Raw genomic sequence first — 26000 nt, 5'->3', positions numbered from 1 at the left:
GGTGGGCTGTGAGTTATAACAAACAATGCCTGTGATGGAGGGCCTGAATTGGGGAAAAGTAATAAAGGGGCAAAAAAGAGAGAAAGAAAAAAAAAAAAAAAAAAAAGGAAAAAAAAAAAAGAAAAAAGAAAAAAAAAGAGCGTATGGACCCACAAAAAGCAAATAAGGAAAAAATTTGGGTCAAGAATAAAATGATTTGCTTTTAGGTGTTGGTTTTCTAAGAGTTATGATGAGAGGAATAAGAGGAAAATGGAAAAACGGGGGGACAAATTAAAAACTTACTATTGTATTTAGTGGAACAAGAACTAGATAATATGGAGAGCCAGGGATGGGAGCACTGCTAGTGAGTTAAAAAGGTGAAGTAAAAACCCCCCAAAATGCCACAAACATAGGTTTGAGTCCCAGATAAGATAATTTGTTTGTTATTGAGGTTTGAATGAGAGGAGATGTAAAGGAGAAAGGAAGAAACTAATATAGAGGGAGAAAAGAAAGAGAGAGAGAGAAAAAAAGAGGTAACCACTAAAAGAAGAAAAAAGAAAGGAGAGAGAGAGAGAGAGTTAAGGGTTTTGGAGTGCAACCCTCATAGAGAGAAAGGAAGAGAAGAGAAATGATAATGGGAGATGTAACACTTATGGGTAGTGTAGTTCAAGGAGAGGAGAGAGTAAGACTGGTAGAGAGTTAATCGGCCAAATTGGAGGAGGAAAAAAAAGTCTCAAGAATGAAGATAAGAGAAACAAACGAACAAATATAATAAAATGGGATAGGTTATAAAGTCTGCAGATTATTCTTGATTTTGAGAGGTTATCTTCTTGCTTTTTCTTTTCTCTCCCTCTTCCTGGTCGGTGACTCTGTACCCCGGGTTCTGCCCCTTTGGCACGCTCAGGTAGAGGTTTGCAGTTGATAAGTCTCTATGGCAATGTCATGTATTGTGCTTTATTCTCGTTGGGAGTCGAGGCTCATTAGCATTTATAGGCTCCGACAGTGAGAGAGTCCGTTTTCCTGGAGCCTTTCTCCTAGTCTTTCCTTCCTCAATTAGTAGCCTGATAGTCCAGGTATGGGGTTGCTGCTGCCTCTGCCTGGATAGTAAGAGGCTCAAATTGCTGGCAACTCCCCACTCTATTTCCACTCAGCACAGGGCTCTGGGTAAGGCTCAGTCAGTCAGAGCTGCTAGCATAATCAGGCGGGCTTTCCACCCACTCGAAGACCTCTGGCTCTGCCACTCTATCTGGTAACACAAGCGGGCGCCCACTTCCGGGGCGCTTGGAGGAAACTCTCACTCACTGTCTGCAACCAGGATATCCGGCCAGCAGTCTCACGCTCTGAGTGAAACCCCCAACCGCAGGGAAAAGTTGCAGCGTTGGAATTGAGTCTCGCTCCGTCCCCGTGTGCGGCTTTTGCAAGGCGCTGGGGCGGCCCGAGATTCCGCTTTGGCCCACACAAAGGCCCCTGACTCTGCCCCTCTGTGCGATAACACGGGCGCGCACTGCCGAGGCACTCGGAGGAATCGCTCACTCCTTATCTGCGTGCGTGAACCAGGATATGAGGCCGGCCGCTGTTCCCTCTGAGTGAAACAGCCTCCAGCACGGAAAATCTCCACCGTTGGGATTAGTTCTCACTCCCTCCCGTGCGTGGCTTTCCCAGGGCGCTGAGGCTGCCCAGAGACTCTGCCCTCAGCCCACAGAAAGGCTTCTGACCCTGCCTCTCCGTGGGGCAACACGGGCACCCACTTCCGCGGCTTAGGAAGAAATCTCTCTTCCACTAACTGCGCACCGACCAGGAGACCGGGTAAAATGGCCGCTCTGCTTGTCTTTCTTTCTTTGGGTTTGGCGCGAGTGTTAGCTTGTATTGCCCGGGTTGCCACAGGATCAGATTTTCCTCGGCTTGGATCTGTGTGCCACAGCCTGGTTCGGCCGTTTGTGCCGCGGCGGCCTGGATCTATTCACCCCCTTTGCCCGCCTCAGTTTCTATATTCACAGTTACCAGAGAAAGACGCCCTGTTTAGGTTAGTGAGGAAGGCGGAGCATTTCTTACTCCCTATTTCCTTCGGGGTTTGGTTATATATTTAGCCAATTTTTCACTCAATCATACCTTTGGGTGTATTGTGAAGAATCTGGAAGCTCCAAGTATAGGTTTTTCTGTTTCTGGTTGAAGATCTTGTTGAGTTTTGGGGGAGATTTATCGGTATCGCTTCCTACTCCGCCATTACTCTGACGTCATCTCTGAAATTTCTTTTGAGAGCCAAATCTTTAAACTTAAACTAGATAGGTAAGCACATTCCTTATTGAGGTAGCACCCGCACATGGTATTTTGTGGGAGAACTACATTCAAAGGGCCAAAAAGCCGCATGTGGTTTGCAAGCCGCAGTTTATCGACCAGGGTTTCAATGGAGGGCCTGTGTGACTTTCAAGTCTTAGGGGAGGGGGAAGGGAAGAGGCAGCTGGAGGGCCTGTCCCTGACAATCCCATTTCCCATTATTACTTATTCTCTTTCTTGTAGCTGTAATTCATTTAAAGAAACTGGTAATGAAGTCCACAGTATGGATTGTTATTTTCTAAACATTTCCACCTGGCCCTTCTTGCACAACCTGAGGTGGGCTGAACCCCAGCCTGGCCATGTGCCGGGGCAGTGGTGGTGCTGGGGCTTGGATCTCGGTGCTCGGCCAGCTGCCCTCCGACCGCCTCCTGCTCGAGTGTGCCTGCAGAGGGTGGCGGAAACAGGAATGTGTGTGAAGGAGGAGCAGGCCTGCGCTCGCCTCTCTGCGGCCGCGCTCTTACCTTGTCGTTCCACACACTGTGCATCCCAGCTTGGCTTCTTACTTTTCTCTCACCTAAATCGCTCACTTGCTGCCCTTTTCTTCCAGAGGGTGGAGAATCACTTTTCAGTGCGTATTCCCCAGCCTTTTCCTTATTGCAATATGCACACTGATTCTTTCCTAGCAGAGTCTTAATTCTTTCGCTCGAATCCCCTTTTTCTCCTAGATCCAAATCTGGCCAGACTGGGAAGACATAGTGCCCTTTCTGTATCGAGCATGCTTTTAGCCACTGTGGCAGATTCACTGTTAAATTTAGCCACTGATCAATGTATGGGAACTGGTCAGGCTGGCCTGGATTCTCAGTTATGATGTTCCAGAGTGCCTTTAGCAATCGGGGATTAAAAGTTCCAGCCAATGGCCATCCAACCCCAAAGGTGGGCCATTCTGATTCACAGAGAGTGTGAAGTCATTTTTTTGACCATTTAATTTCATACCTATAGTTGTCACCATAGGCTTCTTGAAAGTGCTCTAGGAGTCAACCTAAGGGGGTCTTTGGTGTACTGGGCCCTCCTCCCATATTTAATAGCTAGGGCCTCCAATTTACAAAATTGAAATTGTCCAGAAGAATGCAGGAATTAGCATACCAATAAAAGCAAGAAAGATAAGACAGATGATAATTAGTACTCAGAATAAAGGCTGTTTGACTATGGAGGTGTCAATTTTTACATAAGATAAGAGATAGGAGCCAACAGAAAAGAATAATTTTTTCAGGGGAGAAGTCAGACAGAGTGCACTGAAACCAGAGATCTTGGATCCAAGAAGAGAGATTTTAGTGGGTCCAGGGAGAGAGGCCCAAACCATGATATGTCACGAGACATTTCTTGGACAAACAAAGAGAATCTACAGTACTGACAATTTACTATTTAAGAATCTATAATACTATGAGTTTTACTAGTTTTGTAATTTGAGGACGCTGGCACAGAGCCGCTAGCTCATATGAGGTTTACGAATTTCCCTTCACTTTTGACCTCGGGTTTTAAGCGAGAAATTTACAGTTTTTGCATGCAAGAACTTAATTCAGGCCTTAAAAACAGACATATTTAGACATTAAACAAAGACTTCACATACACAAATGACAAATCAAGAAATTTAAATGAGCATGCTTTACTTATTCTAATTAAAATTATACTAGAGATTTTCCTGACAAACAAAGAGATAAAACAGACAATTTACTATGTAGGCACACAGCTTAATAGACAAAGGAAGGGGTTCCCCTGTTAGGGGCCTCTCAGGTGCTTGCTCAGCCGTATCCCTGGGAGGGCTAATGCTCAGTCACCAGAAATCCCTTCTCACACGAATCACTCAGGGGTTTTAGATAGAAACAATAAATGCAAAGAGTGAGATATGACAAACAGAAAGGTGTCCCTGGAAGTCTGAGGCAGGACTGATTAACCTGTTTAACTCAGTCCCCGCTGATACCTTCCTAGAGCTTGAACAAATGTCTCCACTAATGTCTTTTTCTGAGAGCACAACTAGATGTCGCTGGAAGTCCGAGGCAGAACCTGGTCCCCACTAATTGTCTTCCTAGAGTACAATCAGATGCATTTCAGAAAAACTCGAGGCAGGGCCCAAAACTCCCCACTGACGTCTCGATCTTGGAGAGCCTACTGCAAGAGTGAGACCGGGTCCAGTCCTCTATGCAATAGTCCAAATTGATTAGTCCCAAACAGAAAAGCTAGAATTCAGAGAAGAAAAGCTGGAATTCAGTAAAGCAAAAGAGTTACTTTATCTACCTCCTCGATTTCTCTGCCAAATTGTCGAATTTGGGAATTGGGGGCATCTGAAGAATTGTTGTTCAACCCCACAGGAAAACAGGGAGCCTTGGAAGTTTCAAGTGGTGCCTCTCCTCGAGATCTCAGCAGGGTCAGGCAATATTGTGAAGAGAACAGCTGATCCAGGTGTGTCTACCCGGTGACATGGAACACCGGATCCTGGACGAGCCCCTAAATGTTGTAAAGTACCGTTCCACCAGGTATACGTAAAGACAGCAAGTCCAAATGAATTTTTAAGGAGTTTTATTAAAAGGAAGAGATTTATTAATCAGCCGGCTGAATATCACAAAGATGGGTTATATCTGACTCAAATCATGCTGTGTCCAATATAGCTTTGAGGCTGGTTATATATACTGGATCACACACAGGTTGGTGGGAAAAGGAGGAGGAGGGGAAGATGACGCAATCATTAACAAGCTTATAATATTTGTCTATAGGATTTATAAAAAACCTTCTTATATATTAAAACTTATACGGTAACTCAATAGCGAAAATTGTTGTTTTATATATTAAAAGACATTCCCAAATCTTATAGTGTTCATTTGCCATCCCTTTGTCTAGAGGTATATACATTGATTACATGTTTTCAGGATGGAGCTGGAGCTTACATGGAGTCAGAGGATAAGTGTTTGTGAATGGCTCAATAAAGAAAGAAAGAGGGGAGAGGAAAGGGCTTGCTTAATCTCTCTATTCTTTCCTTTCCTCTGCACCTGTCTAGGTGTTTACCTTCTTCCTTACAGGTGTGGAGGAAGGGAGGGAATCCCAGTCTCCTTTCCCCTCTTCATTTACAATACAATGCTATCTGCCATCCTGACCTGGTCTAAATCACATACAAGTATAAAAAATCATATTTACAAATCTCTCTGTATGCTTAGCCTAAATTATAAAATGCCCTTTAAGCTTCCTAGTAAAAGGGGGTTTCCTGCACAGTATGTCTCTGCAAGCCAGGAAACTCCCACATTGCTCTCTCTTCATTCTCTACAGAAAGGAGGAGGCAAGAAACCTAAATCTTTCTCCTAACATACTCATATCAATTTTCACATTCTTTGGTACCTTATCACATTAGGTAGCATCTGACGTAGCAAATTTGCAACTTCTCTGTAAGTTATGACTTCATCATCATGGTGACGAAGGTGAGACAGTCTCAGACTTTCTATCAATTGGCGATTCTCTTCCCTACGAATGCTTTCTCTGACATGCTCTGGCTGCAGCATTACAGATCTTCTCTTTCCCTGCTTGTCCCACACTCATCTAACTTCTGTTTCCTTTTTTAAAAAAATTCCGTGAGGCCCTGGCCGGTTGGCTCAGTGGTAGAGCATCGGCCTGGCGTGCAGAAGTCCCGGGTTCGATTCCCGGCCACGGCACATGGGAGAAGAGCCCATCTGCTTCTCCAACCCTCCCCCTCTCCTTCCACTCTGTCTCTCTTCCCCTCCCACAGCCGAGGCTCCATTGGAGCAAAGATGGCCCAGGCGCTGGGGATGGCTCTGTGGCCTCTGCCTCAGGCGCTGGAGTGGCTCTGGTCGCAACAGAGCGACGCCCGGAGGGGCAGAGCATTGCCCCCTGGTGGGCAGAACGTCGCCCCCTGGTGGCATGCCGGGTGGATCTCGGTCTGGCTCATGCGGGATTCTCTGACTGCCTCTCCCCATTTCCAGCTTCAGAAAAATACAAAAATACAAAAAAAAAAAAATTCACTGAGAGGAGGGGAGGCAGAACAGACTCCTGCATGCACCCTGATTGGGATCAACCAGCAAGCTCCCAATGGGATGATGCTGTGCCCATCTGGGGCCCTGATCTGTTGCTCAGCTAACGAGCTTTCCTTAAAACCTGACGCAGAGGCCACAGAGCCATCTCCAGCACCCAAGAGCAAATTGCTCCAATCGAGCCATAGCTGCAGGAACAGAAAGAGTGAGAGAGAGGGCGCATGTGCACGTGTGCATGCATGCACAAGAGAGAAGCAGATAGGTGCTTCTCTTGTGTACCCCGACAGGGAATCAAACCCCAGGACTTCCACACACCAGGCCAGCAGTCTGCCACTGAGCCAACCGGCCAGGGCTAACCTGTGGTTCCTAATTGAATACCTTATCTTTGTAATATTTATAGTGGTTTTATTTCCTGAAATAATATAAACTCATACCAGAACTATATATACATATACTAGATCATACAAATAACCTCAATTTCGTAAATAAATCCCATAGCACCCTGAAGAATATCAGGCCTTTCACCAGTATTAATAGGTCCTTAATGAAAAAAAGTGACACTCCCCAGTGTTCGTGAGGATGTGAATCAATACGAACTCTCCTTCATTGCCGGGGGGGAAATGGTACAGCCACATTGGAAGACAGTTTGGCAGATACTTGAGAAGTTAAATATAACTTTACCATAGAATTCAGTAATCACCCTCCTTGGTTTTTATCCAACCAAATTAAAAACATATGTTCATGCAAAAATTTGTACACAAATATTTATAGCAGCTTTATTTATAATCATCGCAAAGTAGAAGCCATTAAAGTGTCTTTCAACAGGTAAATGATAAAATCGACTGTGGAGTACTCATATAATGAATATTATTCAGTGATAAAAAGAAATGCAGAATTAAACTATGAAAAGACACAGAGTAATTTCAATTGCATGTTGCTAAATGAAAGAAGTCCATATAGCTGAAAACTCTATACTACATGACTCCACTTATATGACAGTCTGGAAAAAACGAAATTATAAAGACAGTGAAAAGATCAGTGGTCACCAGAGGTTCAAGGGAGAGGGGAGGGATAAGTAGGTGAAACCCAGGAAAATTTTAGGTTGGTTAAACGATAAGTCACATTGTGCACATAAGACATAAAGAATTTTTAGCATGAACTATGGTCCTTAATGTATGCAATTAAAAAAATCACTTAACTAGTCAAAGGATTAAAGAATAGAATGCAAGCTGTGACCTGACAATGTGACCATGTTGTAAATGCATGGAGCAAACACACTGAAGGGGAGGGATAGGTGCTGACCACAGTAACTCTAGGAAGGAGTCTAAGAAGGAAGGCAAAAGAAACTGGACATAAACACTTCAGTTCACAAAGTTATTTCTTGTTCTGGTACATGCGGACAATTATGATACTGCTATATGTGTATATGGGAATTTAACAATTCAGTAAACAGGTGGGGGATGGAAGGAGCCCAGTTTCTCACTGTTGGAGAGTTCACAGGTGAGCATGGGGGAGGCTGACCTTACCCATGCGGGAACGGATTGGAGGAGGAAACATCAGTAAGAATTTACTTATGATAAACACACACATTTATCATACAGGTGTGTGTAACTATGTATATATACATGCGTTAGTGTAATACACACATTGTTCCGAGGCACAGAAGTTGCTGGTTTGATCCCCAGTCAGGGCCCACACATGAACAGCTCAATGATCCTCTCTCTCTTTCTCTGTTTTTCTTTCTCTCCCTTCTTCTCTTGCTGAAATTAATAAAGGAAAATTTTTTTAAAATGCAAGGTGCTTAGGAAATGGCACACAAAGCAGGTTGAGAAAGTGGGGGGTTAGGGGTGGAAACTTGGTTTCTGGGTGCCCGGCAGTCCCCTCATGGAGATCAAGGCAAAGGGAGGAGGCACTGAGGCAGCAGTGGCTGTCTGCAGCCAAGCACCTGCTCTACTGCACAGAAGACGCTGCAGCTCGGTGGTTGGGTGGCAGTGGGTTAGGGTGACTCCGGCACTTTCCAAGGGGCAGCTTTCCCAGTAGAGGGGACAGGTCTCCAGACTATGACAATCAGGAAGAAGTGGCGAATGCTGGCAGAGTGAACGATTCTCTAAATGTTCATCTATATGTGCAGAAGTTTACCACTTGGAAAAAGAACAGGACATGGGGCCCAGGAATATGCATCTCAAGTCTGACATTCAAAACAGTCAATTGGCTAATAGACAGTCATTTCTTAGGACAGTGTCTGCACGAGGTCAAAGCTGAAATATGTTGATAGGAGTATAAGCATCTCCAGCACCTCACCCCCAGATATGAAATTAACTAAGCTTGCTATATAATTAAAATAAACAGAAGCGGAAAAATATGACCCACGTGAGGAGAGCAATCAATGGACAGAATCAGTCCCAGAAGAGACACCTATGACAGAACTAGTAGACAAGAACATTAAAGCAAGTATGACCTTGGATTTCTGGCCAAATAGAGGGACAGTGACTGGACTTATCCTCCTATCAAAACACAACACTAGAGAAACTGGGCAAAATTTATGAAACCATGGTTTCAAGGGACTGGACATGGCACAGTCACAGATGTAAGGACCAAGAGAAGATCAGAAAATAAGCAGGGCACTAATGGAACAGGGAACTTAAGGGTTACAGGCAGGTCCTGCTCCTGTTCTGTTAGGAATAACATGCCCAAGGTCGTTCAAGAAGCAGAGACAGATAGGGACCCTGTGAGGCTGAGAGAAAAAAAAAGAGAAAAAGAAAAGACAAACGTTTGCATTCTGTTGGTTAAAAGACCCTTATCAGAAGTTTATGTTTGGAATTCGCCAATGAGCTAGACCCCAGCCCCTGTTGCTATGCTATGTGCAGCCCCCTTAGCAAATAGATTACCGCCACATCTGCTTCTGTATTATGCTTGCTTGCTTAGCTTATAAAAAGATTTAGCTGTGAGCGCTAGGTGTGATTGCCATCTGCAGCTTCTTGTGAGCACAGTATCTCTGGACACCTAGGGAATTTGCCCCTGCACAGGTAAAACTGGCCAATAAAGTTACATCTATACTCCTGAAAGTCTCCGACATTTGTTCTTGTACCCAGTGGATGTTACATCTCTGGGGGCTCGCCCGGGATTTCCCTTGGTGGAGTTTTTGGTCGGAGTCCGGAGGGACAGCTCGAGCTGAGTAAGTACTCTTTGAGGATCCTCATCTGGTTTTGTTTTTGAGCTCCGGAGCATATAAACCTGAGGTAGTAGGTGGGATGTCGCTGGTAACCTACCCAGGGCTTTCAGAAAGGGACGCCATTTTCTGAAAGGAATTGTTAACTCTAGGAGTTAACATTAGAAGTGACCAGTCACATTAGGAATTTCTGCACCGCGCTGCGCTGCGTTTTGTCTGTGTGCGAATGCCTGAATTGAGTGCGAGACAATCTTTTACTCTAGCCTTTTTGCTTATTGGTTGGGGTATTTTGATAATTGTTTTGTTAATTCTTGAACGTTTAGAAGCAAACAAAGTGGGATACAGAAGAATGGGACAACAAGAGTCTGTACCCGGTTCTCCACTTGAGTGCCTGCTAAACAACTTTTCTGATTTTCAGAAAAGAGCCCAGAGGTACCGAGGGCCACCTCCAGACCAAGAGACCCTCTGGACCTTGAGTCAGTTAGAATGGCCCGCCTTCAATGTAGGGTGGCCCACTGAGGGAACTTTTGATTTTCCTATTGTGTTTGCTGTCTGAGATATTATCTACCAGGTGCCCCATCCAGACCAATATTTGTATATAGATGTGTGGGTTGATATTGCCACAGAGAAGCCAGGGTATATCAGAAAGTAAATAAAGAATGGCAAGAGAGAGAGAAGGGCAGTATGTGTTACTGCAAGTAACCAGAGGGCAGGGAAAGGCAGTAGGAAGGAAAAGGAGAAGACCAATTCCCCGGTATGGTCCATTGTACCGTCATCTAGAATTTACCCTGTCTTGCCTGAACCACTGGAGGATCCCTTAGACCCAGTAAATTTCCCTCCTCCCTATCGGTGGCAGGGAGAACCTGATTCCATGCAGCAGGATGTGAGTGGATTTTTGAGTCCACCACACATCCGAGGAGGGGCGATATATTCGCCTTCTCCTGCAGGAGACGCCACCATCTTGCCTTTGTCTTCTCCTGCAGGAGACGCCGCCATCTTGCCTTTGTCTTCTCCTGCAGGAGACGCCGCCATCTTGCCTTTGTCTCATTCTGCAGGAGACGCCGCCATCTTGCCTTTGTCTCCTTCTGCAGGAGACGCCACCATCTTGCCTTTGTCTCCTTCTGCAGGAGGCGCCGCCATTTTGTCTCCTTCTCCTGCAAAAAGTGCCAAGGGGAGCGTGGCCATTTTACCGCTCCAGGAAGCGCCTCCAGCACCAGATGCTGGTACACGAGCGCTCCCTTGCTTCATCTATGTGCCTTTTTTCCACCAGTGATTTGTACAATTGGAAGCAGGAAAATCCTCCTTTTTCTGAGAAACCGCAGGGACTAATATCTTTGCTTGAGACAGTTTTTAGGACCCACCAGCCAACGTGGGATGACTGCAAACAGGTCTTACAAACTCTTTTTACTACAGAAGAAAGAAATAGAATAATGAGAGAAGCAGAAAAGGCAGTTTTAGAGGACGGGGGAACGAATGGGGAAGTCGAAAATGTCCTTCCCAAACAGCCCCCAACCTGGGACCCGAATACCTCAGGGGGAAGGGAAGCACTCTTCCAGTATCGCCGGGCTCTATTGTGGGGTTTAAAAGCAGCAGCCAGGAGACCCACTAATTTCAGTAAGATAAGTGAGGTTATCCAGGGAAGGGAAGAATCCCCCGCCGCGTTTTTAGAGTGGCTAATGGAGGCCTACCGGGTTTATACCCCTATAGATCCAGAAGCTGAGGAGAATTGCAGGTTAGTAAATATAGCTTTTGTGACGCAAGCTGCAACAGACATTAGGAAAAAGCTTCAAAAATTAGAAAAATTTGAAGGGAAAAATAAAAGTGAGCTAACTGAAATAGCTCAGAAAGTATATATAAATAGGGATGACTCAGAACTAGGGAGAGCAGCTGTCAAGATCCTCATTGCAGCTCATAAGTCAGAGAAGAAGGGAAAAGGAGAGCAGCAAAAAGGCAAAGAGGAAGGTCAACCACGGAAGCAAATAGGCAAGGACCAGTGTGCCTATTGCAAGGAGAAAGGACACTGGAGGAGAGATTGCCCTAAGTTACGGGTTAACAGTCAGAAGCTAAAGCAAGATCAGATCCAGAGGTCTTGCTCCAAACCTTAGACTGATGGGGCCAGGGCTCCATTTCTGTCGGCTCCCAGGAGCCCATGGTCACCTTAACAGTTGAAGGAAAGCCAATAGACTTCCTAGTTGACACGGGAGCCACCTATTCAGTTTTAAAGAAGCCACAAAGACACATACAAAAAAAAAAACTACAAAAATAATAGGGGTAATGGGAAAAGCAGTAGCTTATCCACGGACCACCGCAAGAATCACAAATTTAGGCAGAGGCACTATTACTCACTCATTTCTAGTCATTCCAGATTGTCCTTATCCTCTCATGGGCCGAGATCTCTTGCAGAAACTTCAAGCCACGATAACCTTTAAGCAAGAGGACAGCAGTTCCCAGGAGGGAAAGGAAAAAGTCAGTCTCGAGGTAACGGTACCCATATCTGAAGAATACTTGATGGCAGTCCTACAGGAAGGTAAGGACGAAGTCATTGGGGTGCCAGAGGAAATACGGGAAAAGGTGCCAGGGGTGTGGGCAGAAACCAACCCACCAGGCTTAGCCACTCATCAGCCACCTGTCATAGTGCGGTTGCTGAGCACTGCTAACCCCGTGCGAGTAAGGCAATATCCCATACCAGTACGAGCTAAGCAGGGCATAGCACAGCATCTGAAGCACTTACTAGCGGCGGGTATCCTCCGGGAATGCCAGTCAGCCTGGAACACACCTTTGCTCCCAGTTCAGAAGCCTGGGACCCAGGACTATCGCCTGGTGCAAGATCTGCGAGAAGTAAATGTCCGGGTAGAGACTATTCACCCAACGGTGCCAAATTCCTACACTTTGCTAAGTTCGTTACCCCCTACTTGTACATATTATTCAGTACTGGATTTGAAGGATGCTTTCTTTTGCATTCTATTGGCCCCCAAGAGCCAGGAAATATTTGCTTTTGAATGGAATAATCTGGAAAATGGACTAGTGGGACAGTATACATGAACCAGGCTTCCTCAAGGGTTTAAGAATTCTCCCACTATCTTTAATGAAGTTTTGTGTAAGGACTTGCAGGGGTTTCGAGCTGCCCACCCTTTAACTATGTTGCTTCAATATGCAGATGACCTCCTCATCGCTGCAGCAGAAGAAGAGCAATGTAAGACGGCCACCTTAGACCTACTCCAGAATCTCCAGCAGATGGGGTATCGAGTCTCTGCCAAGAAGGCCCAGATTGTCACCCAAACTGTAAGTTACTTGGGATATAACTTACAAGGGGGACAAAGGACATTATCCAGTCAAAGGATTCAAACTGTGTTGCAGATCCCAGAACCCACTAACAAAAGGCAAGTGCGGGAATTTCTGGGAGCAGTAGGATATTGCAGACTCTGGATATTAGGATTTGCAGAGCTAGCCAGGCGCCTCCACAAATTGACGCGGGGCAAAGAAGAACAGTTTATTTGGACAGACAAGGAAAGGAAGGCTTTCCAGGCACTGAAGGAGGCCCTAGTAGCTGCCCCAGCATTGGCCCTACCAGATATGGCCAAACCTTTCCAGTTATACATTGCTGAAAAGGGAGGGGTAGCCTTGGGAATTCTCAGCCAAGAGCTTGGGCCATGGAAGAGGCCTGTAGCATACCTATCCAGGAAGCTAGACCCCATAGCGTCTGGCTGGCCAACCTGTTTGAGGGCACTTGCTGCTACCTCAATCCTAGTTAAGGAGGCCAACAAACTGACATTGGGTCAGGACATCCAGGTTATTGGAGAACACTATCTAAAACAAATGCTGCGTGCCCTACCAGATAGGTGGCTTTCCAATGCCCGATTGACACAGTATCAAGCACAGTTATTGAATCCCCCAGCAGTAAGTTCTTGAAGACGGCAGTCTTAAATCCTGCCACCTTGCTACCGTTGCCAGACCCATCAGTGGTCCATGACTGCAGACAGATATTGGACACTGTCACAGGGGCCAGACCTGACCTCAGGGACCAGGCCTATGAGAAGGCAGACCTCACGCTGTTCACTGATGGAAGCAGTTATGTCCGAGATGGACAAAGATATGCAGGAGCAGCCGTAACTACCCAGGACAGTGTCTTATGGCAGAGGGCATTACCAAAAGGTACATCTGCACAGCGAGCAGAGCTAATTGGACTTACAAAGGCCCTCCAGATAGCTGAGGGCAAAGTGGCCAACATTTACACGGACAGCAGATACGCCTTTGCCACTACTCACATTCACGGTGCCATTTACAAAGAAAGAGGCTTGCTAATGGCAGGGGGAAAAGAAATTAAAAATAAGACTGAGATCTTAGCCTTGCTTGATGCCATTTGGCTTCCCTCTAAAATAGCCATAATTCATGCAAAGGACATCAAAAGGGGGACTCTCCAATTGTTCAAGGAAATCATTTTGCTGACATCGCGGCCAGAGAAGCTGCAAAAGAAGGAACTGCAGACATTCTACCACTCTTGCCTCAACCCTTGCTGCCTCCAAACCCTAAGTATACTCCTGAGGAAGAGCAGGAGGGAAAGCAATTAGGGGGTAAAAGAAATAGGCAGGGGTAGATAGAACTTCCTGACACCAGACTCTACCTACCCCAAGGAATAATAGAATAAATTGCAAAGAAAATCCATGCAAGTTCCCACTTAGGGCAAAATAAGATAGAACAACTAATTAAGAAGTACTATGGGGGACCTCAGATTAGAAATATAGTACAATCTATAGTTTCTAGATGTAAGGCTTGTGCTAAGGTCAATGCTATAAACAAGAAGCTTCCCCCTTTAGTTAGATATAGGGGAAAGTACCCAGGAGAGCTATGGGAAATAGATTTCCCAGAAATGACTCCAACAAAGGCAGGATTTAAGTATCTACTTGTGCTAATAGATACTTTTACAGGATGGACAGAAGCCTTTCCCACCAAAGGTGAAACTGCTTCCACAGTTTGCAAGAACCTGCTAAAAGAAATCATCCCTAGATATGGAATTCCCATAGCCATAGGATCTGACAATGGACCAGCTTTCATCTCTAAGATTTCCCAGGAATTAGCTATGAGGCTAGGAATTGATTGGAAATTGCATTGTATTTACAACCTCAGAGTTCAGGACAAATAGAAAGAATGAATAGGACATTAAAGAAAACTCTAAGTTAAGAGAGGAGACTGGCAAAAACTGGGTAGAGTTACTCCCTTTTGCCCTGTTCCGGGTTAGATGTACACCTAACACTAATAAATGGACCCCCTATGAGCTTATGTTTGGACAACCCGTTCCACTGGTTCCCCAGCTCACCAGAGAGGAAATAGAGATGTCTAATCATAATTTCCTCAAGTCCCTACAGGCATTGCAGCAGATTGGGAGAGAAGTAAGGGAGCTGCGAGAACAGAGGACTGCAGCATTAGAAGACAACGCCCAGAGGCTGTCGCCACCGGACCCTGGACAGTGGGTTTGGGTCCTTAACCACCGTCGAGGGAACCTAGAGTCGCGGTGGCAAGGACCATTCCAGGTATTGCTCAGCACCCCTTCTGCAGTCCGGGTAGTAGAAAAGCCCTATTGAATCCATCTCTCCCACGTGAAACCAGCCCAACCACCTGACGCAGGATCCTGGAGATGGCAAGTCAAGCAGACCCCTGGAGAGCCTTTAAAGCTCACCTTCTCCTCCACTTAGGACTAATGACTTTCTGTATTTTACCCAGTAGGGAACTAGAATTAAATGAATGGGTATTGATTAGAATAGCAGATAGCATTACAATAGCACAAAACAATACATGGGGCAACCAAGTAACTTTTAGTGTAAATTTTTCAAAGTTTTTTGGTGATGAATTCTGTGACTCTCCCGCAGCACACAGGTCTGTAAAGTGGACGCCTCGGGTACCTTTAGGTTTACCAGAATGGGAGAATATTAAAGTGTTAGCAAATAGATTAAAGGATAGGAAGTTAGATGAAGAGGATAACCCAGGTTGGTATGCCTCTATGTTCAGAACTTCCCCTTGGTTCACTACTCTTATATCTACAACTACTGGGCCATTACTGATACTTTTGTTAGTTCTCACTGTTGGGCCTATAGTTCTTAATAAACTCCTTGCATTTATAAAGGAAAGAATTGAAACTGTAAAGGTAATGGTCCTATCTCAACCTACTTATACCATTCTTCCCACTGATGAAGAATCAAGGGTTTGATTTATGCCCTAACAGGAGTAGGGAATGTAAGGACCAAGAGAAGATCAGAAAATAAGCAGGGCACTAATGGAACAGGGAACTTAAGGGTTACAGGCAGGTTCTGCTCCTGTTCTGTTAGGAATAACATGCCCAAGGTCGTTCAAGAAGCAGAGACAGATAGGGACCCTGTGAGGCTGAGAGAAAAAAAAAGAGAAAAAGAAGACAAACGTTTGCATTCTATTGGTTAAAAGACCCTTATCAGAAGTTTATGTTTGGAATTCGCCAATGAGCTAGACTCCAGCCCCTGTTGCTATGCTATGTGCAGCCCCCTTAGCAAATAGATTACTGCCACATCTGCTTCTGTATATGCTTGCTTACTTAGCTTATAAAAAGATTTAGCTGTGAGCGCTAGGTGCGATTCCCATCTGCAGCTTCTTGTGAGCACAGTGTCTCCGGACACCTCAGGAATTTGCCCCTGCGCAGGTAAAACTGGCCAATAAAGTTACATCTATACTCCTGAAAGTCTCCGACATTTGTTCTTGTACCCGGTGGATGTTACAACAGACAGACACAAATGAATCGTTCCCTGTGGTTACTGGGGTGACTGCCTGGAGACGTCCAGGACACCGGCCAGGAGCGCAGCAAGGCAGAGCAGGTGGAATTCCTGTTCTGAGGAGTCAGAGCTGAGAGACCAGGGTGACAGGAGTTCACAGGGCACAGAGAACGCTGGGGTACTTGCGGTGGCTCCCCTCAGGAGGTCTGCTGAGAAGGGCCAGGGCAGCAATGGCGGCAGCTAACCAAGTGCTGGAAAGAACCCTCTCTTCCCTCAAACAACAACAACAAAACAATTAGAGGGTGTCTTTCCTCAAACCTTCTCTCTACACCCTAACTGGGCATCCCAGTTTCCTCACTTGCAAGTTAATGAGCTTGGCTCACGTTAAACTTTCCTTGTGTCCGTGAATTACGCGCTGTGGACTTGTGACCACGGGAGGGACAGGGCCCCACCCTCCAAGAGCACCATTCAGACCTCTGGAGTGAAGTCATGGAATCTGCACTATTAACATACACCCCCACCCCAGCCCCCAGCTGCTCCCAGCCCCTGCAAGAACTCCAGGTCTCACTCCAATGCGGAAAAGAGCCACTCACAGAAGTCAAGAGTCCGTCCTGACCCAGCCGGACCGCCAACCGGGAGTGGCAGGCACTGCCGAAATGGCGCCCAGCAGGCTGTCGCCGGGTCCTTCCCGCCTGTCTGGACTTGAGAATCCCGCTCTCCAGAGGCCCCGCTTCTGGCCAATAGGCGGCGAGGTTGGGGCTGTCACGGGGAGTGGCGGGCCGGGACTGACGGGCTGTCACGGGGAGTGGCGGGATCCCGGACACGCCCGCCCAGCCGCCCTGGGCACCGTGACCGTCCCGCTGCGCCCCAGCGTCCACTCGCTCGCGCTCTCGGTCCACAGCCAGCTTTCGTCTTCCGGGACAAACTTTGAGCAATGTTGTCTCTCCATTCCTTCACAAGTCCCTCGGGTCCACTGTGTCAAGTGTGGAGAAAAGCGAGCGCGGGGCAGTGTAGGAGGAGCCGGCGACCCGCGCTATCGCGGGGCTAATCGCGCGCGGGTGGAGCGGGGCAGAAAGAGCGCAGGCGTCGTGGTCTGAGGGTCCGACAGCCGGTCACAGCGACCCCTGGTGCAGAGCTCAAGAATGTCAGTTGTCGTTGCCCTTCAGCTGCTACACTCCTCTAACCTATTTCCTTTTTTTTTTTTTTAAATTAAGTGAGAGGAGGGAGGCAGGCACAGACTGTTGCTAGTTCCCCAACCTGGACCCACCGGCAAGCCCCCTATGGAATGAGGCTCTACTAATATGAGGTGGAGGCGAGAGAGAGAGAGAGAGAGAGAGAGAGAGAGAAGCAGATAGGCGCTTCTCCTGTGTGCCTTGATCGGGAGTTGAACATCAGATTTGCAAAATATGGGGCCAGCAGTCCGCCACTGACCCAACCAGCCAGAGCTAAACTTTGTTTCCTAATTGAATACCTTATTTTTGTAACATTTATAGTGGTTTATTATCCTGATATATTATAAGCTGATACCATAACTATACATACATATACTACATCATACAAAGCAACCTCAATTTCATAAAGAAATCTCATAATACCCTGAAGAATACCATGCGTTTCACCAGTATTAATAGGTCCAAAATCCAAAAAAGTGACAATACCCAAAGCTGGTGAGGATGTGAATCAATACGAACTCTTCTTCATTGCTGGTGGGAATGGTACAGCCACACTGGAAGACAGTTTGGCAGAGACTTGAGAAGTCAAACATAACTTTACCATACAATTCAGTAATCACTCTCCTTGGTCTTTATCCAACCGAATTGAAAACATGTTCACGCAAAAATTTGTATAGAAATGCTTATAGCAACTTTATTTATAATCATCCAAAACTAGAATACATTAAAAGGTCTTTCAAAAGATGAACAATAAAATCAACTGTGGTATAACCATGTAATGAATATTATTTAGTGATAAAAAGAAATGAGATATTAAACCCTGAAAAGACACAGAGGAATTTCAATTGCATGTTGCTAAATGAAAGAAGGCCATCTGGAAAGCTATATACTACATGATTCCACTTATATGACAGTCTGGAAAAAACAAAACTATAAAGACAGTGAAACGATCAGTGGTCACCAGAGGTTCAGGGGAGAGGGGAAGCGTAAGTAGGTGAAACCCAGGAAAATTTTAGTGTGATTAAACAATTCTATATAATGTTGTAATTGTAGATACATCACATTGTGCACATAAGACATACAGAATTTTTACATGAACAATGATCCTTAATGTATGGAATTAAAAAAATCGCCCTGGCCGGTTCGCTCAGTGGTAGAACGTCGGCCTGGCATGCAGAAGTCCCGGGTTCAATATCCGGCCAGGGCACACAGGAGAAGCGCCCATCTGCTTCTCCACCCCTCCCCCTCTCCTTCCTCTCTGTCTCTCTCTTCCCCTCCCGCAGCGAGGCTCCACTGGAGCAAAGATGGCCCGGGCACTGTGGATGGCCCCTCGGCCTCTGCCCCAGGCGCTAGAGTGGCTCTGGTCGCAACAGACAGAGCGAGGCCCCGGAGGGGCAGAGCATTGCCCCCTGGTGGACAAAGCGTCGCCCCCTGGTGGGAGTGCCGGTTGGATCCCGGTCAGGCGCATGCGGGAGTCTGTCTGACTGTCTCTCCCCGTTTCCGGCTTCAGGAAAAAAAAAAATCACTTAGCTAGTCAGAGGATCAAAGAATCGAACGCAAGCTGTGACCCGACAGTGTGACCATGTTGTAAATGCATGGAGCAAACACACTGAAGGGGCAGGGAAAAGGTGCTGACCTCAGTAACTCTAGGAAGGAGTCTAAGAATGAAGGCAAAAGAAATTGGACACAAACATTGCACTCCAGTTCACAGTTATTTCTTGTTCTGCCCCACGCGAACAATTATGATACTGCTATATGTGTATACTGGAACTTAACAATTCAGTAAACAGGTGGGGGATGGTAGGAGCCCAGTTTCTCACTGTTGGAGAGTTCACAGATGAGCATGGGGGAGGCTGACCTTACCCATGCGGGAATGGGTTGGAGTAGGAAACATCAGTAAGAACCATTTATCATACAGATGTGTGTAACGATGTATATATACATGAGTTAGTATAATACACACATATTTCTTTGTTGTCAGCTGAGAGGACCTGAAAGAAAAGACACCTACTGCCAGGATCTTGGTTTGTAATATGATTCTCCACTGAGACTAGCCAGAGTTCCTTGGAGAAATAGCTGACTCGAGTACAAAGGCAGGGAATTTACCAGAGGGGCCTGGAAGCACCATGAAAAACCAGGAGTTAAGGAAGTGCTAAAAACAAAAAGAAAGAAAGAAAAAAACCCCAAGCATAACGTATAATGGAGGAATGTCAGAGGAGACACAATAACCAAGTGGAAGGGTATTGGAACAATTGAAGCAACACAATAAAGTGCTGTTGGATCATAACCCCGAGTGTAAGTGTATCCATGATGCTGTTCCAATGTACACAAGTGGGAGGGAAGAGACAAGTCTCCCATGCAGCTTGATTCCAAATAGCTTCTGTAGGGATTTCAGGAGTACCTTCATACGGAAGGGGACCATAACTCCCAACTCCTTCAGTATGTGGCATGCACAGACTTCCTTCCTAAGAGTATTTAATAGGAAAGCGGGGAGAATTTAACTTTACTGTAGAGAAACCTGGAAAACACTACTTTAGCCAGGCGATCAAGACCAACCCCAAGTCATACATCACATTGACAGTCTATACTCTGTACCTTTGATAGATATTGAAAATGGCACTTTGCCTCCCTGACCTTCCCTTTAAAACCCACAAGCCCACTCTAACATTACAAAAATATCACATTCCAATAGAAGAGCATGCTACAAAACACCTGATCAGTGCTCTTCCTGTTAGTCATCAAGAACAAGAAGAGTCTGACAAACGGTTACAGCCAAGAAGATCCTAAAGATACATAACAACCAAATGTATTGTGGTATATTGGATGGGATCCCGGAACAGAAAAGGGACATTTTTTCAAACTAGGGAAATAAAGTACTATAGTCTTAAGATATCCTCCTTTCCTGATAGCCTATAAATTCATGAAGAGTGGATACTACTCTCTGAATTTCAAGACAACTATATCTTCACAATTTAGTATTATTAGGATTTTGGAAATTCTAAAGGGATTTATTTGGGATGATATTTAAGTGAGTATTTAGCACCTTAGTTAAGATGAACAGAAGCCCTAGTTTTGCAATTGATTGACCCACATATTTTCTAAGCACTTAACTTTCTTTGTGCCAGACATTGAGAATACCGAGGTGACCAAGTCTTGGATCCTGCCTTCAAGTTACTGAATGTAGGGCAAGATGTGAAAAATGAAAAAAATATAGGAAAACAAAAAGAAATGATTACATTACTTCTAGTGTCCTAAACCTAATTATCACTTAATCTTATCCTTCAACTTACTTGATTTTAAAATCAAAATATTAATCCACCTCATAGAGTTGTTATAACTAGTTTCTTCATGTGCTTAGAAAAAAAAATGCAGCTCTGGCTGTATAGCTAGTTGGTTAGAGCATTGTTCCAAAGCACGGAGGTTGCCGGTTTGATCCCCGGTCAGGGCACACACAGGAACAGCTCAATGGTCCCCTCTCTCTCTCTGTCTCTGTCTCTCTCTCTCTCTTTCAATAAAGGAAAAATTTTAAAAAAATGCATGGTGCTTAGGAAATGGTCAGAAATATTAATTATTATTACTGAGGAAATGAATCATTTTGGAATTTAGAAAATTGCCATTATTACCTATAGAATACCACTCCACAGGTAATTCTTCTAAAGCTCACAAAGAGACTGAATTCTCAGTGTCCTTGACCCCATCACTCACCATTTCTACATCCTGATGAGTTGTGAATACCTCTTCATATAACGCTCTGTGGTTTTGTTGAATATCATGGAGGATGGAATACATAGAACACCCAAACTCAATGATACTGGAAATTCCGCTTTGGTAATCATAAGTGAAGCCAGCAGCATGCATGGCCACCAATGAACCCTTTGAATCAAACACTGGGGAGCCAGAAGACCCAAAGTAAAAACTGGTGTCATAGGTAATCACATCAGGACTGGGAGCCATTTCCAGGAAACTTCTTTGTGTGTGCATGTGAATATAGCGCATATAGTCATAATGACCCTCAGCCACTCTAGCCTGCAGATGTTCCTGGTATCTCTCTACTCTCTGACTCTGAGGGATTACAGCACAAGCATCGATAGACTTGGCCTCTCTATCTGGATGGCCAATAATATATATCAACCCATTCAGTGGCACAGGACCAACTCTATTATATAGTCCCAAAGGTACATGTTGTCCATTTTCTTTCAGTTTTAGAACAGCATAATCAAGAGTTACATCAGATATATCAAAACAAGGTTCAATGAAAAAATAGTTTTCATTGTTTTCTAGGCTGTCTTCATAACCAAATGTCACCCTTGCACATTTAGCAATTATGTCTGCCCACTGACTTGGCTCTATTCCTTCTCCCACAATGGCACTTATTACATGTCGACAAGTGAAAATGTACAGCCCTTTATAAACAAAACAGGTGCCAGTACCTCTATTTCCATTGTTGTCCCATGCTATGTACCCAACTGAGTCACTGAGATGAGAAAGAAGTTTCACTGTTTTAACCTGAGTAGAGTTTTTTGTCAGTTTCCCAAAGTTTGTTTTATGCAACTGAAATATTGTTGTCCTTCTTCTTCCTTTCATTGCTTCCTTGAAGTTTTTTCTAATTTTTTCAATTTCGTTTTTCAAAATAGGGTACTGGGGCACAATATCTTTCCAGCTGTTTCTTCTCTCCAACTCAGAATTCTGAGTGGCTGCCAAGTCAAAACGCCGAGTGGCAGCCAAGCCAAAACTCTGAGTGGCTGCCATATCAAATTTCTGAGCGGCCACCAAATCAAAATTCTGAGTGGCTACCAAATCAAAATTCTGAGTGCCAGCTGCCCCAGAGCCCATCCTCTTCCCAACCTCAACCTGGAAGAACTTGCCCTCTAAGTCATCAACTCGCTGTGTGCTTTCTACAACACAGGCCAGGTTTTCAATGAGTTTCCAGTCATAGTCCTCCAGCACAGAAAGAAATCTGCCGTCCTTGTATATTGCGTCCTTGATGGTTTCTCCTTTGAAAGCGTAGACACAGAGTTTGCACCCTTGTTTGTCAAGCTCCCCACATTTGACGATCCTTTTTCCCTTCTTCCCAGTTGCATGGATCAAAAATTTGACACAGTCAGTAGATGCTTTGTCATGCCGGCCAAATATCTGGTTCTCTTCTTTCTGTTCACTTTTACTCCGGGCGAATGTAATTTCCAGGTGGCAGTCATCAGGAAAGCAACAGAGGGGCATTCCAAGGTTTATGTAGCCTTCGATTCCTTCTACACCCCGCACCAGCATCTCTCTGCCCAGCTGAGCCTCTCTCTCTTTTCTGACAGCCTGGAGAGTGTCCAGTGCCTCGGACAAGCTATCCCTCCCACTGTGTGAGATCCTGTGTTTCATTTTTTGGTGTTTCCTGTGGTACACATCCAAGGTAATGTAGAGCACCTTATTTTGGGATACAGCCTGGTCTTTGGGTCCTTGAGCCTGGGTGTGAGGTGTAAGTCGTGGACTTCCTTTGAAGTCTGTGTTCATTTGAGGAATATCGGAATTATCCTGTGGTTCTTTCTTGATCTAAAAGGAAATGTTAAAGACTGTAAAAGAGGAATGCAGCCCTTGTCTTTTGTTTCTCTCTTTAGTATGCAATTCACAAAATTTCTATAGGAAACTCGCAACCGGTTTCCAAAGGCCCAGTGAATAGGAATACATCAGAGTTTGAAGCCAAAATAGAAACTGTTTCCTGTCCCATCCATTAGAAGTTTTTAATACTGTTAGACTGGTGCCCACTCCTGAGAGGAAAGATACAACTGTTTTCTAAGTGTATCAAAAACAAAGCCGCTTAGAAGTCTGCCAGGGCTCTCACAGAGCTCTCTCAGGTCTGGTACTAACGTCAGCTGTACAGTTGTATTTTTTCTGACCACAGTGACGAATTGCACCGAGTGGTGGAATTCAGCTTGTTTGCACTGGTTCAGCTGAACTACCTAATTTTTGGTTGAGTCGGCTAACTGGTTGTTAAAATGGAATTTTTCATCAAGGGTCTGTCTAAGGTGGGGGCCGGGGCAGTCACCCAATGTGAAAATCACAAATTTTCATTCCTGACTCTTTTTTAATGTTCTTCTGAGCAACAGCGTATTTTAAGCTCCCGTAGTCATGTTCATTCCGTCCACAGGTGAAAGAAATTGTGAGGATGACAGTCAAGAAGCAATATGCAAATATCTTAAATAACAGTTTCATTGTTTTTTATCAGGTATTATTTAATATTTTTTCATTAATATTTTAAAACTCATATCATAAACTACTTTTGTGAACCTCTTTGATTGCTCTTATATAAGTATTAAGTACACAAAATAATAAACTACCTTTCAGTATGTTGGCTTTTTAATAATTAAAATGGGCATTAGAGCAGAGAACTGGTTGTTAAATTATTTGAGTCCCACCACTGCTTCCTCCTAAAATTTGTTGTTAAACCACCAAACTTAGGAAGTATAAAGTACCATGGTTAATTATTGGGCATTATGTGGTAAACAAAACCGTTATCAGTTAACTAATTATTTGGTTAAAATCATACACTTATTTCCAATAAAAAGACCTGATTCACCCAGCATCTAGTGTGCAAAATACCCAAATTAGTTCCTCTATTATATCAATTAGTTCCAAAACCTATGGAATAAAGCAGAATATTTTTTTTTTCTTTTTTTTTTTCTTTTTATTTTTTTATTATAATTTTATTTTTTTAATGGGGTGACATCAATAAATCAGGATACATATATTCAAAGATAACAAGTCCAGGTTATCTTGTCGTTCAATTATGTTGCATACCCACCACCCAAAGTCAGATTATCCTCTGTCACCTTCTATCTTGTTTTCTTTGTGCCCCTCCCACCCCCTATCCCTCTCCCATTCCCCCCTCCCCCCCGGAACCACCACACTCTTATCAATGTCTCTTAGTTTCACTATTATGTCCCACCTACGTATGGAATAATACAGTTCCTGTTTTTTTCTGATTTACTTATTTCAAAGCAGAATATTTTGTCCTCTTGATGAAGAAATGGAAAGGTTAGATGAGGCACAGAAAGGTTTTCCTGTAAGTACCTTTCTTAGGGTCGCATAATAACCAATTAATGAAGTGACTCTCAGTGCTCCAATAGTTAGTCTAACATTTTTTCCTTAGACAACATTTTTTTTTTTTGGTAAATTTTATATCCATTTTTCAGAGGCATTATCTTTAAAGCCAGAAATGGGGGAGGAGAGGGGAATTACACAAGGAAGATTAATCAAAGAGCAGATATTCAATAAAAAATGAAGAACATCTGCTGCCTATGTCTCAAAGGTACATTTTTGACAAGTCACATTCACCCTGGCATGGGTGACAACAGGTGCCACTTGCTTGTAATGGGAATAACAATACCAGGATTGTTGTAAAGATGAAGTGTAACATCGTGTGTGAATGTGTGAAAATGCTTTGTATATTAGTAGGTTAACTTATCCTTTCTTTCCTTATAATGGAGGTAATATTGTAGATAAAGAAAAAGGAACAAGAGGTAATATACATTTATTCTGAGCACACATGCAAACTGTCAAAGAGCATCTCTTCAGCCTGATGCTGTTAGAAACATCCTTGTCACAGAGCCCAGGGACCACTATGATGGATTTCCAACTATTGAAAGGATTCTTGGGCAGATATCTTCACTTTCAAAAGTGAAACTTGGGCCTACATGGTTTCTAGCTTGCACTGCCCTAGAATGGGGCAGACAGAACAGAACTAGCCTTGGCACGGTTACTCTGCAGACTTGGATGTTCTAGTAGGAATCAGAATAAAGGAAGAGTTAAAGGCTTCTAAGTTGCATTCTCAAATGCTCACCGTCTCTGAGCCTTTTTCTTAGTAAATTCAAGGAGCGCTGTAGACTCAGGAAAGGATACGAGGGTTCAATATGATAACAGAGCCCAGTTAGTAGAAGGAACCCTCACTTACTCTCAGCAAACTTAAGTCTAAGTATTCATTCCACTACTGCCTTAAGAAACAACTCACTTCTTTCCACTCCTTATAAATAAATTAAGAATAAGAAAATCCCCCCTGCCTGCCTAATAAGCTTATAGAAAGAATCAATATTTTAAAACTGTTTTATAAATTGTAAAGTGCTAGACAAATGTATTATTGTTATCAAACAGTCGAGTGGTATATATTTTCAAGTTGTGAAATAACATTAATTTGTTTTGATTCTATATTTTTTGTAATACATTATTTCTGATTTTTGTTGTTGTTCAGGAGGTGTTATAATAGCTTTTTGTTACAGTCTTTGAGATGGCTGAGATTTTTATGAAAACTCTTCCTCACCGCCATCCCTCAAAATGGAAAGTATAAAATGAATGAGAAAGATTGTAACTTATTTAATATTCCCTATATTCAATGAGGTAGTTTCTTGGCAGGAAGGCTATGGAACCCTGTGTCAGGTCTACTAAGTCTAATACTGATATTCTGTAAATGGCACTTACAAACATACCTGAGGAAAATACTGCTCAATTTTCATATTTTTCTTTGAATTGAATGGGACCTTCTGTGACTTGGGGTTCGTAGAGCTCATGATGGCTTGAAGATGAGTAGGCAGTTCAGCTGAAAGACTAAAAAAGTTCAAATTAGAGCAGTATGTTCTGATCTACAACTCATTGCACAGAGGGT

The 26000-nt window shown here is 44.2% G+C and overlaps 2 protein-coding genes across 2 annotated transcripts in view; both read right to left on the bottom strand.

Moving 5' to 3' along the window:
* Window positions 1-26000, bottom strand: part of LOC136318753 (serine protease FAM111B-like) — a 69063-nt gene that overhangs the window by 28818 nt on the left and 14245 nt on the right. The gene's annotated exons all lie outside the window — the stretch shown is intronic.
* Window positions 18993-26000, bottom strand: part of LOC136318754 (serine protease FAM111A-like) — a 50484-nt gene continuing 43476 nt past the window's right edge. Inside the window, exons 4-5 of the mRNA XM_066251592.1 lie at window positions 25825-25942; window positions 18993-22897 (exon numbers count right to left, since the gene is read on the bottom strand). Coding sequence (XP_066107689.1) covers window positions 21020-22897; window positions 25825-25905 — 1959 coding nt within the window. The 5' untranslated portion in view covers window positions 25906-25942 and the 3' untranslated portion in view covers window positions 18993-21019. The remainder of the gene's footprint in view (window positions 22898-25824; window positions 25943-26000) is intronic.

Source organism: Saccopteryx bilineata, chromosome 1 (genome assembly GCF_036850765.1).
Source record: "Saccopteryx bilineata isolate mSacBil1 chromosome 1, mSacBil1_pri_phased_curated, whole genome shotgun sequence".
NCBI classification, from domain to species: domain Eukaryota; kingdom Metazoa; phylum Chordata; class Mammalia; order Chiroptera; family Emballonuridae; genus Saccopteryx; species Saccopteryx bilineata.
This window is presented reverse-complemented; position numbering and strand designations above follow the sequence as displayed.